Below are 14,090 nucleotides of genomic sequence, written 5' to 3'. Positions count from 1 at the left end.
TTTTTCTTTCTTAAACCATTGTAAAGCTAAAGTACCATGCCAGAACATGCATATTTCCATGGCCTCCCCGCCTAGGTCCCAGAAGAAGCAGGTGCAGTCCCGGGACAGGGGGTGTTTGATTGACAGCGGGGAGAGCCATCCATTAGGGGGCTTGCAGGGAGCTAAAGTAGCTGCCTCGTTACACAGGTGTCTTACACGCACAGCTGTGCAGGCAGGGCCCTCGGGGATGACAGGTGCCTGCGGGCTGTAGGGTGCGGGGCTGCAGGATCTCGTCTCGGGACACGGGCAATGGCTTTCAGGTACTGACGCCACCCACGCGGAGCACATCGAGACCATCAAGGCACGGATGTACGTGGGCCTCACCCCGGACAAGCGCTTCCTCCCTGGGCATCTGGGCATGGGGCTTGTGGAAGGTAAGGGGGCAGGGAGCTCGCGGTGGGCGGCGGGAGGCCCTCGCTGGGTGCCTCCTGGAGCTCTGCTCTGGCCTGCAGGGTACGATTCCATGGGCTACGAGATGTCCAAGCCGGACCTCCGGGCCGAGCTGGAGGCCGACCTCAAGCTGATCTGTGAGGGCAAGAAGGACAAGTCGGTGGTGCTGCGGCAGCAGGTGCAGAAATACAAGCAGGTTTTCATTGAAGCCGTGGCCAAGGCCAAGAAGTGAGTGCCAGACCCGGCCGTCCTGCCCAGGGCTCCTGTAGCTCCCGGCGTGGCGGCGGCTTTTCCCCAGTGGGCGGCGGGAGCTCGGGGCAGCGTCGCAGAAGCGGAGGGCTTGGCTGCACACGCCTGGGCCCTGTGGGTGTGAGCGCCGCCGGCTTCGTCTCCGCCCACGTGTTTCCTGCCCTGACTCAGTGTGGAACCCGTCCGCACAGCCCCGGCTCCCGCAGGCCGTGCCACCTCCCCATTTTAATGGTGCTGAATCAGGAACCTCTCGGCAGCGTTTGGAGACGGCCTCTTAGCCTGTGCTCTCTGTGTGTGCTTTGTTAGAAACCACATGTTTCCTACCCGTGACGCTGTACCTCACAATAACTATTTGGTCACCATTTCCTGGCCCACAGCTCGTAAAGCACTTGGAATCTCCAGAGTGGTGGCTCCAATGCCTGTGCTAATCAGACAACCTTGGAGCTGTATTCATGCGTGTGTGTGTGGTCGCCGTGGAAACCGGCTTCCTGACTGGCGAGCTGGGGAGGGGGCAGGGCACAGGCTTCTGTTCGTGCCGGAAGCCTGGGGTCCCAGGGCTCCCAGAGAGCCGAGGACACCAGGTGTGAGGAGTGTGCCGCGCCACACCCCTGCTGCCTGGCTCCCGCCCGGCTGCTGTGGCATCTGCCATGGGGGTGCCCCAGAGGGCTGAGCCTCGGGTCCACGCTGTGTTGCCCCCAGAGACAGGGCTCGCTGGGTCTGTGGCAGAGCCGTGTGCATGGAGAAGCCTGCACGGCTGGTGCATGCGTGGCGTAGGGAGAAGCAGTTCCACCCTCAGCCTGCTCTGGGCCAGCGGTGGAAGGAGTCGCCTGAGCTAGTGTGAAACGCACCAAGACCCCCGGGTGGTTTTATTTGTTCAGGATGGGGCCACTGACGGGGAGGGAGCTGCCCTGCCGATTCCCCCGGGGAGCCAGGGCCCTGGCCCGGGCCTCACCGGCCAGCCGGCACCAGGGGCACGCGTGCCGAGTTAAGCGTTAGAAATGCGTCCGTGTGACTGCCGGCCAGAGTGTCATTGCCTTTTCTCCAGGTTGGACGAGGCCTTGTCCCAGTACTTCGGGGAAGGCACGGAGGTGGCGCAGCAGCAGGAGCTCTACCCGTCCCTGCCAGAGCCCATCCGCAAGTGCCCACAGTGCCACAAGGACATGGTCCTCAAAGCCAAGAAGAACGGCGGGTCAGTGCCCCACGCCACCCTCCCCCGGCTCGCCCTGTCAGTTCTCGTCCGTGTACCCCACTCTCGCCAGCCCCCGACCAGCTGTTGGAGCTGGAAGCACAACAGAGTGGGGTGTGGCCTCTGACACCTGGAAGGTTGTGGGGATCCAGACCAGGTGGGGTTGCTTCTCCCCAGTGTGTGGCAAGTGCTAGAGGAGCCAGGCTTCGGGTCCAGATGGTTCTGGTTCCAATCCCTCTTAGAGTGCCACACTCTAGCTGCGTGGCCCAGAGCCCCAAGTTCTTCTGCAAAATAAGCCCAGTGGTCTACCTGGAGCCAGGGTCGCGGCGGAGCAGGTTAAACCACCACTTGCAGCACCGGCATCCCATATATGCGCCGGTTCGAGTCCCGGCTGCTCTGCTTCCCTTCCAGCTCCCTGCTAATGGCCTAGGAAAAGCAGCAGAGGATGGCCCAAGTGCTTGGGCCCCTGCCACCCGCGTGGGAGACCTGGATGGAGTTCCTGGCTGCTGGCTTTGGCCTGGCCTGGATTAGACGTAGCTGTTCTGGCCATTTGGGGAGTGAACCCGTGGGTGTAGGATTATTCCCTCTCTGTGTATCTCTCTCTCCCTGCCCTTCTGCCTTTCAAAGAAATGAGTAAGTCTCACAAGCATAGTCTGCCCCCAAGGCTGACTGAGGAGGAGGTCCAGACCCGCCACAGACACTATTCTTCTTTGGGCTCCAGTTTTGAGTTGGGCCTGAAGCGCTCACGCTGCCTGCCTTTAGATCAGAGTGGGGAAGGAGGCACTGGGTGTGGGGCAGCCAGTGTAGGTCCCGTGCCATCCCTCCAGCTGGCCGGACACAAGGTGTTCAACCACCCTACAAAGGGCAGACGGAGGCTTGGGGGGGTGGTGGTGTTCAGAGTTGGGCAGCTGCGGGGAACAGCAAAGGTCTGGAGGCAGCGCTTGGGTTCCCCAGTGATGACGCCAGTGCCGGCCTGGCCCTGCCCCTGCAGCGCGGGTGCCAGCCCTCGGTCACTGTGGCCATGGGTGCGTCTTTCCTTCACCACCAAGTGATACTGAAGTGTGGGAGGAACGAGTACTTAGTACTTACTTCGTTTTAGCTCTGAATTCTTGTTTCAATTTGTTCTTTATTTGAAAGAGCGAGCGAGACCTCCCATCTGCTGGTTCACTCCCCAAATTCCCGCAACAGCTAGCCTGAGGCCAGGCGGAGGCCAGGGAGCTCAGATCTGCCATCTGGACCTCCCACGTGGGTGACAGACTCAGGTGCCTCCCAGGGCGCATCAGTAAGGAGCTGGAAGGCAGAGTGGGGCCGGGACTGAGACCCGGCTACTCTGTTACAGGGCGCAGCCTTCCTGTGCAGTGCCTTAAGCCACAGCACCAGACGCCGGCCCAGCCCTGACTCCCTGAACCCCCAGGGAGGTCTGGAGCCTGTCTGGGGGCTTACTCCAGGGTTTATCTGGCCGCTTCCACCTCCAAGTTTGCGAGTGTTCTGTTTAAATCATCATGACTTAGCGTTGGTTTTCTGCCCTGTCACTCCCAGGCGTGCTTAGGGGGACGGGACGTGACGGGCATGTGGCCATCAGACTCTCCAGGTGGCTGGGGAGGACGAGCAGTGTAGGGATGGGGCCCGAGGCCCTGCGGTCAGGCGGGTGGGTTCCGGTCCTGCCTCTGGGCCGGCTGCACACACACCCCCAGCTAGGTTGCAGTGTCCTCTTCTGTCAGCTGATGGAGGGGCCTTGGCCGCTGGGTGACAGCCTCCGCCAGCCTGCGCGCGTCCCCCACGTCCCTCTGTCTGACCCGGGCTGTCCCCACTCCTCAGGTTCTACCTCAGCTGCATGGGTTTCCCAGAATGCCGATCGGCCGTGTGGTTTCCTGACTCGGTGCTGGAGGCCAGCAGGGACGAGAGCGTGTGTCCCGTGTGTCAGCCGCACCCTGTGTACAGGTGAGCCGGGTGCCACGGGCTCCATTCCCAGGCACCGAGGTGGTGCTGGGGCTGCCCCCGCGTGCCCTGTGAGGGCCCAGTCTCAGTGCAGGCTCCCGGTGGCCAGGGAGGAGCCCGCGTGCACCCTGGGGAACCACAAAGGCACCCTTTCCAGATCGCTGCTGCCACACGGGCTCCCCAAAGCATCCTCGTGTCAGCTGTGGCCCTGTCTCACAGCGTACGCCGTGCTGGCAGCTAAAACGGAGACAGCTTTCAAAGTGCTAATTCCCCCACAGCAAACACGCCACATAGTAAGCCACCTAGTAACATAATGAGTCATGAAATGTTTTTAAGCCGATTTACCTGTTTTCCAAAGCAAATGATAAGGAAGAGAGTAGGGCGTTTGACACTTCAGCAAGGCTGATGAGTGGCCCACTCCAGGACAGATTCTCGCTGCGCGTGTGGTTCAGTGCTTCTCGAACACTCTAGGACACACGTGTGGAAAAGCCAGAGCAAACAAGACGGTTAGCACTGTCTTACACCTGGGGCCGTGGGACCCCGCCCTGAGAACCCCGGCACCTCCCTGGGGGTCTGTCCTGGTGATTAACCAGGTCTCGGCTTTCGTCTCCCCTCCCGTGAACATGGCAGCGGCTCCCGGTTGCCGGGGTTGCCTGACGAGGGCTGGCGAGGGGCGCCCTACGCTGTGGCAGCCACCGGCCCAAGGCGAAGTGGCCCTGGCACCAGCCGGTAATGCTGTCCTGTGCTCCGGCCTCACCAGGGTGAAGTTCAAGTTTAAGCGTGGGAGCCTTCCCCCGACCATGCCTCTGGAGTTTGTCGGCTGCATCGGCGGCTGTGACGAGACCCTGAGGGAGATCTTGGACCTGCGCTTCTCTCGGGGGCCCCCCAGAGCTTCCCAGCCCGCCAGCCAGCCCTCTGGCCACCTGCAGGCCAGCCAGTACCTCAACAGGATGGACAGCCGGTGGCACGGCCACGCCCAGCCTCCTGATGGTCGGCAGAGCGACCCCCCCAAGGCCCCGGCCCGAGCCCTGCCGGCCCCCACAGCCGCCGCCATAGAGAACAACTCTGTGATGTGCAACTGCGGCCAGGAGGCCGTGCTGCTCACCGTGCGCAAGGAGGGCCCCAACCAGGGCCGGCAGTTCTACAAGTGCGGCGCCGGCGCCTGCAGCTTCTTCCTGTGGGCTGACAGCAGCCCGCCGGCAGGGCCACCTGCCTCCGCACCGAGACCCCTGCCCGGCTCTGGAGGCCATGGTGAGGGCGGCGGCGGGAACGTGGGCGCATCCTGCCTGTGCAGCCAGCCCGCCGTCACACGGACCGTGCAGAAGGACGGGCCCAACAAGGGGCGTCAGTTCCACACGTGCGCCAAGCCCCGCGAGCAGCAGTGCGGCTTCTTCCAGTGGGCAGACGAGAACACGGCCCCAGGTGAGGCGCTTTCCCCGGGAGGGAGGAAGGCTGGGCAGGGCAGCGCTGGGCCCTGGTCACCTGGAGCCGGCGAGGAGAGCCGCAGTCTCTGTTCCCACTGCATGCGGAGCTGTGCTCACCCTGGCGCTGCGCTGCCTGGACTTGACGAGGGAGGGAGGGACGGCCCAGACAGGGGAAGTGGCTTCGCCCTTGGTCGCTGCAAGACAGAGCCCGGGGCACAGGCTTAGGACTCCCCGAGGGTGGCAGGGAACCTGCCCCGGGCACAGGTTGTGTGTGTGCTGAGCCCAGGCCCAGCTGTGCTCGTGTGGAGGGTGGGGCGCAGGGCCGCGGGGCCCTCTGGGTTCAGGTTCCTGAAGGAGAGGAGCCACAGGAGGCGGCCATGCACGCTGAGTGGGAGCCCGGCCGCAGGCTGCACGTGACCCCGTGAACTAGGACCTGGCTGTGGTTGGTTCTTGCATCCTCCGTGTGTCATAGATCCACTACCCCGCCTTCCCCCACAGGCACTTTTGGAGCTGCGCCCTGGCCAGGAGGCAGAGGAAGAGCCCAGGGGCCAGAGGCCAGAAGCAAAAGACCGCGGGCGGGATCCTCAGACGTGCCAGGGGCCACGGCAAAGAAACCCCGGAAGTGCAGCCTGTGCCACCAGCCCGGACACACTCGGCCTTTCTGCCCTCAGAACAGATGAGGGCGGGGACGGCGGGCAGCCCGGCTGTCCCAGGGCTCTGAGGAAGCACTGGCTTCAGCGAGAAGGGGCGCGGGGTCCGGCTCTGCCAGCCGGGGCTCAGCCCGCGGCTGCGGAGGGGTCTCCCGCTGCTTCCTAGGACCGCCCGGGTGGTCGCTGTTTGTGCACGGTGAGGTGCAGAGGCCGGAGCCCCCGCATTGGCACATGCCCGAGCTGCAGCCCGCTGTGCCGCAGAGCCAGCGGCACCCCGGGGTGAGGAGCCGGCACCCCTGCTGCTACGGGAGGAGGGGAGGGGTCGTGCCTCTCTGCAGAAGCAGCTTGGTCCCGCTTGGTCTGGAGGCCCGGACTGCCCAGTGGTTCATGTGCCTTAATAAAGAGTTCGAGCCCTTTTACCTCGGCCAGTGACGATGGCAGGAGTGACGGCACTGTCACAGCCGTGCTGGGAGCTCGCTGCCTCCCGGTCCCTGGGGGCTCCTGTCCACCCCCCGCCCTCCCTGCCACATGGTGAGCACTGGGCCCAGCCTCTCCTACCTCCCGTTGTCCACAGAGCAGAGAAGGTGCCCGGGAGACTCCAGCGCTGACTGTCCATCTTCCTCCTGTGGGCACAGACCTCGTGAGAAACAACTGGTTTGTAGCTGGGGAGATGAACAGCAGGGGCTGCCGCCTACCCGCCCGCCCGCTGGCCAGAAGCTGGAGCTGCCAGCAGATCTCAGGGCCCCGGCCCCTGGCCCCAAACCCTGCAGATGGACCTGGCTGGGTGCAGGGCAGGCTTCCCACCACGGGGGCTCTTGGAGGCGTCCTCCAAACACCTTGGCAGCTGCGGGTTGGGGCAGTGGGTTTGTGGGGTCCCCAGCAGCCACCAGGCTCCCGTCCATGTCTGTGGTTTACCTGGTCTGGGTCCTCTGTATCTGCAGCCACATACGCGGGACCTGTTTCTAGCACCTTCCACGGGGCCTGCCGTTTGCAGGGTCCACAACGTGGCGTGGATCGGTATTTGTCACTGAGTCCCGTGTGTGTGCGCAGTGGTCTCTCTGGGTCCAGAGCCTCCGTGGTGCCTGAAGCCATGGGCGGTGCTGAGCCCCCGTGCCACATACGTCAGTCTGATGACGTGTGCAGGTCGGGCACGGTGGGAGGTTCCCAGCAATAACTAGTAATGAGATAGGGTTGCCAGGACAGAATACTACAATGAGAGGAGTGTGAGGGTGGCTATGGCCTGCATCACCGGCCCCTAGGGTGTTTGAGTCTCTTACACAAAGCAGTGGGACTCTGGGTGAGGCAGGGCCACTGTGGCACCTGTTTGCCCACTTCTCGGTGGACAGTGGGTGGTCTGCACCTGCTGCTGTGGGCTGTCATGCACGGCTCTCTGTTCCTGTTGAGCACGCTCCCGGCAGTGGCATTGCTGGCTCCTGTGGCAACTTCCTGTTAACTTCCTGAGAACTGTCTGACACCCGGCCCCTCCCCACACCACGGCTGAGCCCCCGTAGCACGAGGCCTCGGGGCCACACCTCCCATGTACAGCAGATGGGGACGCGGCTGCCCTGCACTGCTGGTGGCCGAGGGACTCAGCCCAGCCCCATCCCCGATGGCTACAGCTGCAGGGAGTCACGTCCCCGGCAGCACCGTCCAAGACACTGGACAGGGGTCACTGCCCTCAGGCGGGCTCGCCAGCTTCTCCCAGGGCCTATGGTGGCCAAGAGCTCGGGCCCAGATCCCACCCGACCTTGTGCAGGATCCCGGTTTGCTGGACTAGAACCCAGAGGTGGCCCCTGGTCTCCTTGCTCACAAGGGCGTTGCCACCAGCTATGGGCTGCTCCGTGAGCCATAGATCCACACGCCCCACGCCCTCCGGCTTGTCTGCCACGGGAACCCAAGCCGGCCTCGTGAGCCTGGGAGTCCTGCAGCCGATGGCGTCTCAGGAGCTGCTGCACAGCACAGGAAGACCCCAGGCCACTGCCCAGTGACTGCACCGTTCTGGCTCCACGCCGGGGCCTGTTAGCGCGGCCTGCACTTCCTCTGGGAGCTACCTTTTAAGAATGGCTTTTTCTGATTCCGAAAGGAGGCGCCCTCATGAGAAACAGGAACATTACAGACACGAGGTACCACGCTGAAGGCCCCTCTGAGGCCCCTCGTTACAGAAACGGCAAAGGCGTGGAGCAGCTGCCAGGCCGCCCCTGCCTGGCTCAGGGTGAGCCATGCCCCACGCACTGCTGGTGATAGGATGTGGACCGTTGACGTGGAGAATGCCGCCCAGCTACAGCAGGTGGACGTCACGTCCCAGACCCAGCCGCCCTGACCTTTCTGCTCGGCTTCCTGAGCTGTATGAGGGCAGGGGTCTGGGGGTGACCGCTTTCTAACTCTCGCCTGCTCCGGGGACACTTGATTCTGAGCAGGTGGGGTCACCTGGGGAACCTGGGAGTTAGGATTCACAGGGCAGGTGCAGGCGGGATTGCGCTGCCTTACGGACGGCGGGCAGTCGAGCAGCCCGCCTTGCGCCCGTGTTGAGTTCAAGGTGACGGGGCCAGCGTTGTAGTACAGCAGGTGAAGCCACCACCTGCGACGCCAGCATCCCATGATGAATGCAGGGTCCCACTTCCGACCTGGCTTCCGGCTAATGCCCCCGGAAAGCAGCAGCAGGTGAAGATGGCCACCCACGTGGCTTCCAGGCCAGGCCACTGGTGGCGTTTTGGGGGTAAACCAGTGGATGGAAGATCTGCCTCTCCCTCATTCTAACTCTACCTCTCAAATAAATCTAAGAAAGATGGAGCTGGCATTGGTGGAGGGCGGGAGGGAGGCGGCCCCCGTGCCCACCCCGCCCACTCTCCAGCGCCCACACAGGAAGTGGTAGCTGTTCCCAGTTGACAGAAGACAGGCATAGGCTCTGTCCCCACGCTGCTCCCCCGCTCGCCCCGCCGCCCTCCGCCCCCCGCCCCCAGAAAAACTGCCCGAAGCTGAACCAGGTGATTGGAGCTGACCTCCCAACTAAGCCGCTCTCCTGGCCAAGGCCAAGGCCACCCATCACCCTGCACCAGAGGTAGGCACGGCCATCCCATATGACCCAACCCCCCCCCCCCACAGTCCCTTCTGGACAGAAGCAGGACGTTGGTACAGCAGGCCCTGGTGCCCACTCCTGTGACCCAGACCCTCCCCTGCTGGGACAGCGACAGGAGGGGGCCCTGAGAGGGTCCCACGGGGCTGGGCCTGGCGCTCCCATAGACACTGGGGAGCCCCCTCCCCGCCAGGAGCTGATAGCCACGAAGCAGTGTGTGAACCTCTTCTGCCTCGGATGGCGAGAGCTAAGGTTTCTGTGAGTGATACGCCAGCCAGTTCAGCAGCGGGCGTTGGAAGTGCAGCCGGCCCCTAGTCCTAGGCTCAAGCCCCACCTCCACTTCCCATCCAGCTTCCTCATCCAGACGCTTGGGTCCCTGCCACCCACAAGCGAGACCCGGATGGAGTTGCTGCCTCCTGGCCTCAGCTGTTGCCGGCATCTGGGGAGTAAACCAGCAGATACATAAATCATAAGCCAATAAATCACTAAATCCTACCCTCCTGCTTTCCTAAGAGCACCTGGCCCCACCCCCGCACAGCAAACCACGCGTATACAACAATTTCTCCTTTTATTGTTCACATTCTTCAAGGCATAGCTTTGCTCAGCAGGAAGGCTACCGGGGGCGACAGGAGGGGTCCTGGGAGGGCAGATGCCCCCTCCAGCCCCCACCACACCCCGGCCATCTTCAGACTCATGGCACACAGCTTGGGCCCCATGGCGGGGGCGGGGCATGCCCCCTCCCCCCGCTCCAGCAGGGCCCCGCATCAGCCCCCCTGGCGGAAGGAAGGGGGCTTTCCCTGAGGTAGGGTCGGGTAGTGCATCAGGCAGCGCCAGCTCCAGGGCTGCAGGGGGCTCAGCGAGAAAACCGAGCCCACAGCGGCCCTGCAGAAAATGCCACACACTTCAACGGCTCAGCCACCAGGGGGCGCCCAGGAAAGCCTCAATCACACTCAACAGCAAAGCAGAGCGGGCAGCCCCCGGCCAGGACGGCAGAGGGCTCGTTGCTGGTGATGACGGTCAGGGCCCAAGGTCCTCGGCTGGCCCCGAAAGGCCCAGGCACACTTGGGTGACAGCGACTCAAGCCCCCGGGGCTCAAGGATCCGGACGGCCACAGGCCAGGCCTGCTCAGCGGAGCACCCTCTACTGTTCTGGCTGCAAGCAAGCACAAACACATCCACTCCAAACCCCAGCCAGGACGGGAGGCGGGCGCGGTGCCAGGGGCCCTCCCGGGCCTAGAGCAGCGCCTCGGGCGCCTGCAGGCCGCAGTACAGGGCGTAGCCCGCCTCATCGATGTCCTGGTCCCCCAGGCCGTCCAGCAGGTCCACGGCGGGGTTGAAGTGACAGGGCAGGCTGGCCTGCTCCAGGCTCCGGAGCAGCAGCTCCAGGGCCTGCAGGAAGCGCTCCCCCAGGGCCTCCTCGGTCCAGTCCACGTCCTGCTCCCCGGCCCGCAGGACCACCTGCGTCAGGGGCCCCCGGCCCAGGCGGGCCAGGGCGGGGTGGCCACGGCAGACGCCACACAGCAGCAGCAGCAGCCGCCGCCGGCTGCCGGCGTCCTGCTCATCCAGGGCCCGCAGTCGGGCGGCCTCCTCGGGGTACAGGTCGTGCAGCCAGAGGTTCCCAGCCAGCCCCTCCAGGGGCCAGGCCAGGAGCTGGCGGTCGGCGCCCGTGCTGGCCCCGGCGACGGCCAGGAGCACGGCCACGGTGAGCTCCAGGCGTTCGTGCCGCACCTCCAGCAGCGGCTCCTCCGTGGCCACGCTGGGCCGGATCAGGCACCCGAGCAGCCCGCCGATGGCCGGCCAGTTGACGGAGGCGGTGAGCGCCTTGTGCAGCAGACCCAGCAGGAGGCGGGAGGACAGGTAGCCGCCCACCAGGAAGCGGTCCCAGGGGCTGCTGCCGCGGGGGCGGAACTCCAGCTGAGTCCTGCGCACGGCCCAGCAGCGGGGGTCCCTGGCCACGGTGTCCACGCCGGGCACCAGGCTCCAGAGGCCCGGCTCCAGCGCCAGCGGCACTGAGAGGCGCACGTGGTCCTGGTCGGCGGCCCCGGCCTGCAGCCCGTCGTAGAGCGGCCCGCCCGGCACGAGCGCCCCGAAGGGCAGCTCGGGAAACTTGTTCCGCAGGTAGGCCTGCAGCTCCAGGGCGATGTCGCCGGCCAGCTGCTTGGCCAAGGCCACCTGGGCCTCGGGGATGGCCACGTGGGCCCGCTCGAACGCCAGCAGCTTCTCCTGGAAGGTCAGGCACAGCGGGGCCGGGGGGCTGAGCAGAGGCGGCGGCTGGGGACCGGCATCCGCGGGCCCCTCTGCGGAGGTGAGGGGGACGCGTCAGAGCCGCCCACAATGCACTGTGGGAACCCAACTGCATCCAAACACCCTGGCCTCACAGCTCCAACAGCCCGCAGCAAGGAATCGGGCCGCACCCCTCGGCCTAACGCCGCCCCCTCGTCCGCTGCAGGGGCAGAGAGGGACCCGGGGGCAGGCTCCGGCTCACCTGGCGTGGAGGGGGCAGGGGGCCGGCGTGGCTCGGGCAGGCTGAGGGCAGCAGGTGGGGGCCGGGGCCGCTGGTGCGGCGCGGCCTTGAGCAGGCTCAGCTCCGTCCAGCCGTCCCCCTTGGCGTCATCCTCGTCCCGGGGGCCGGTGGCCCTGTCGATGAGCTGCGGGCAGAGCAGCGCTGAGCGGGGCACCTGGCGGCCAGCAGCCATGACCAAGCCCCGCCCCCCGCCAGCCCGGCCTTACCCGCTTCACGGCCAGCGTGGCGATGCCCAGCACGGCCGCGCCGCCCACACCCAGCACCAGGCGGGCGTTGGCCAGGAGGAAGTCCACGGCGCCGCCCAGGCCCTCGCCGCCTCGCCGCTTCCCCCGCTTCTGGGAGAACTCCGCCATGGTCCACCTGCAGGGGAGCCAGGGCGCGGGGTAGCTGGGGGATGGGGGTGGGGCGGGGAGGGCACCTGGCTGGGCAGGCACAGGGGCTCCGGGGTCCACAAGGAGCAGCTTCTGGAAGATTCCTCGTGAGTCAGGGGCTGCTGGCAGGGTTTCCTGCACGGAGCCGGGGGAGCAGCCTCGACCCCTCCCCAAACCGGCCAATAACCCCGCCCCTGGCAAAGGGGGCTCACACGGAAGTGCCCTGACAGAGGGTCAGGTAGGGCCAGACGGTCCAGGCTGCCAAGAGCTACCATGTAGACGGGCACTGAGCACGGGAACCCCAAAGATGAAGACCCCAAAGAGAGGGCCCCCTGGCTGTGGCCGGCTCAGCACAAGGTCAGGGTAGGGGATGGGGGCAGGGCCCCCTGGCTGTGGCCGGCTCGGCACGAGGTCGGGGCGGGGTCGGGGGGTGGGGGGTGGCTGCAGGATGCTAAGCCAGTTGCAGGCCTAGAGCCAGAGCCACAGCCCAGCGGGTAGGCGGTGAGCAGTGCCCGAGTGGGTGGGGCGGGAAGTGGAGGCAGAGAAGGCCCACGCCCACTCTGACCTCGGGCCCTGAGGGTGCAGGGGACGGGTGGCCAAGGGCACCCGGGAGCCTCGGCGCCGGACGGCGAGGTCACGGCCGGCCCTCCTGCTGCGCCCTGGGTGCCTGCCCCCCCCCCCCCGCCCTGCCCGGGGCAGCTGGAGCCCGAAGCTCTGTGTGACTCAGCCCGGGACACCTGCCTCTTAGCGCCAGACTAAAAATAAGAGCGGGCTCCGGCGTCCTGGGGGAGGTCACGGGCCCGCCGGCTGACCCCCGCGGCCCCGGCCCCGGCCCCGCGCTGCCATAGGCCCCCAGGCATCCACGCTGCCAAGTGCGCAAAGCTCTTGAAGTGCCCACCCCTCCAGCGCACGCGCACTGCCCCAGCGAGGGCTCCGTGCCACCTAAGGGGGTGGGGGGCGCGCAGGGACCGAGCAGAGTTAAAAATAACCCGCAAGCCGCCGGCGCGAGACCCGGGCTTACCAGGCCGGCGCGGCAGTCCCTCGGTGGGCCGGTTCCCAGGCGAGGACAACGGAGGCCTTGGGAAACCCAGTCAAGCACCCGAGCCGGGAACGGCAGGGCCGGGACTCGAACTCGGGGCTCACAGGAATCCTCCCGGGCCCCGCCCCCGGACGTGCGCCACACCTAGCGCTGGGGGACCCAGGATGCGGGTTGTCGGGGAGGCCTCGCCGGGCTCCCAGCCGTACCTGCGTCGCGGCGTCCGCACACCGACCGGACCACGCAGCGGGCGGCCGGGACCCGGCGCCGGAACCCGCCTGCGGATGGAACGTGAAGGACCCGGGCCCCGAAGGCCGAGGCGCTGGTGTAGGCAGACGAGCAGGCCCTAGCTCCAATCGGAGCGCTCGGCTTCTTCAGGGGCGTTCCAAAACACTGCGAGGTTCGGCCAATGAGGGGCCTGCCACGCCCCTTCTCCGCCCTGCGCGCTCCCTCGGAGGCGGGGCCTTCCGGGGGCGCTCCGGATTTAAAGGCGCAGGGCTGCACTATTGGGCCCGCAACGTTTGCGTGGTGCCTGCTTGGAGCCCACGGAGGCGCGGGGGATGCGTGCGCGTGTGCGTGTGCGATGTGAGCCTCCCGCGTGGAGGAAGCTACCTGGGCCCCAGTTTCCTTCCTCTGGCCGGGCAGACGGGTGGCAGCACCTGATCCAAAGGCCCGCAGGCAGATCCCTAAGGCACTTTTGCGGGAGCGCCTTGGCACCTGTCTGAGCGCGGGATCCGGGGTGTGCCACCGGCCCCGTGCGTCCCTGGGCCTGCCCTCTGTCCGCCTGGGCCTCAGTTTCCCGTGCCGTACAATGGGGACGTAGTCAGCGCCCCCTGGGAAGGGGTGGTTTGCATGCGGGCCTTAATGAGAACCACCTGCCACGCACCGAGCACCTGCTGCGTGCTGCGAGCCGCACGTGCGCGCGTGGTCACTCGCTGCCGGCCAGCACCTTGGTAGGGTGAGGAAGGTGGGACCGCCCCGGCTCCGCACGGAGACCGCCGGGGACCCCTCGTGCGCGGACGCAGAGTGCGAGGTCCCCAGAGCACAAGGCCCCGGGCCCCGGCGAGGTCCCCAGAGCGCGAGGCCCAGGGCCCCGGCGAGGTCCCCAGAGCGCGAGGCCCGAGGTGCCGGCGGCGGCGGGCGCGGGCGGGTTAACGGGGCGGAGCCGGCGCTGGCCCAGCCCGCGGCTCCCGAGCCGCCCCCAGCGCCCG

The 14,090-nt window shown here is 66.3% G+C and overlaps 2 protein-coding genes across 5 annotated transcripts in view; one reads left to right on the top strand and one right to left on the bottom strand.

Annotated features, from left to right (window-relative positions):
• The window catches only part of LOC133776541 (DNA topoisomerase 3-alpha-like), a 29,652-nt gene extending 23,103 nt beyond the window's left edge, over positions 1-6,549 (top strand). For all 3 annotated transcript variants that reach the window (XM_062215523.1, XM_062215521.1, XM_062215522.1), the window contains exons 14-19: positions 300-413; positions 492-657; positions 1,724-1,867; positions 3,683-3,805; positions 4,563-5,224; positions 5,725-6,549. In XM_062215523.1, the coding sequence (XP_062071507.1) occupies positions 300-413; positions 492-657; positions 1,724-1,867; positions 3,683-3,805; positions 4,563-5,224; positions 5,725-5,906 (1,391 nt within the window). In that variant the 3' untranslated portion in view covers positions 5,907-6,549. The remainder of the gene's footprint in view (positions 1-299; positions 414-491; positions 658-1,723; positions 1,868-3,682; positions 3,806-4,562; positions 5,225-5,724) is intronic.
• Positions 6,550-9,517: 2,968 nt separating this feature from the next.
• On the bottom strand, positions 9,518-13,561 carry LOC133776806 (mitochondrial dynamics protein MID49-like). Of its 2 annotated transcripts, none has more exons than XM_062216053.1 (4): positions 13,089-13,561; positions 11,679-11,832; positions 11,434-11,596; positions 9,518-11,245 (listed from the first exon to the last, which is right to left on the bottom strand). In XM_062216053.1, exons 2-4 carry the CDS (start codon positions 11,823-11,825, stop codon positions 10,182-10,184), a joined length of 1,374 nt encoding a protein of 457 aa, XP_062072037.1. In that variant the 5' UTR covers positions 11,826-11,832; positions 13,089-13,561; the 3' UTR covers positions 9,518-10,181. The 2 variants fall into 2 exon arrangements, with proteins under 2 accessions (XP_062072037.1, XP_062072036.1); XM_062216052.1 differs by having other exon boundaries at positions 12,865-13,130.
• Positions 13,562-14,090: the final 529 nt, after the last annotated feature.

The sequence above is a fragment of the Lepus europaeus genome, chromosome 18, assembly GCF_033115175.1.
Source record: "Lepus europaeus isolate LE1 chromosome 18, mLepTim1.pri, whole genome shotgun sequence".
Lineage (NCBI taxonomy): Eukaryota > Metazoa > Chordata > Mammalia > Lagomorpha > Leporidae > Lepus > Lepus europaeus.
Note: the sequence above shows the minus strand (reverse complement) of the source record. Positions and strands in the feature narration are given on the sequence as shown.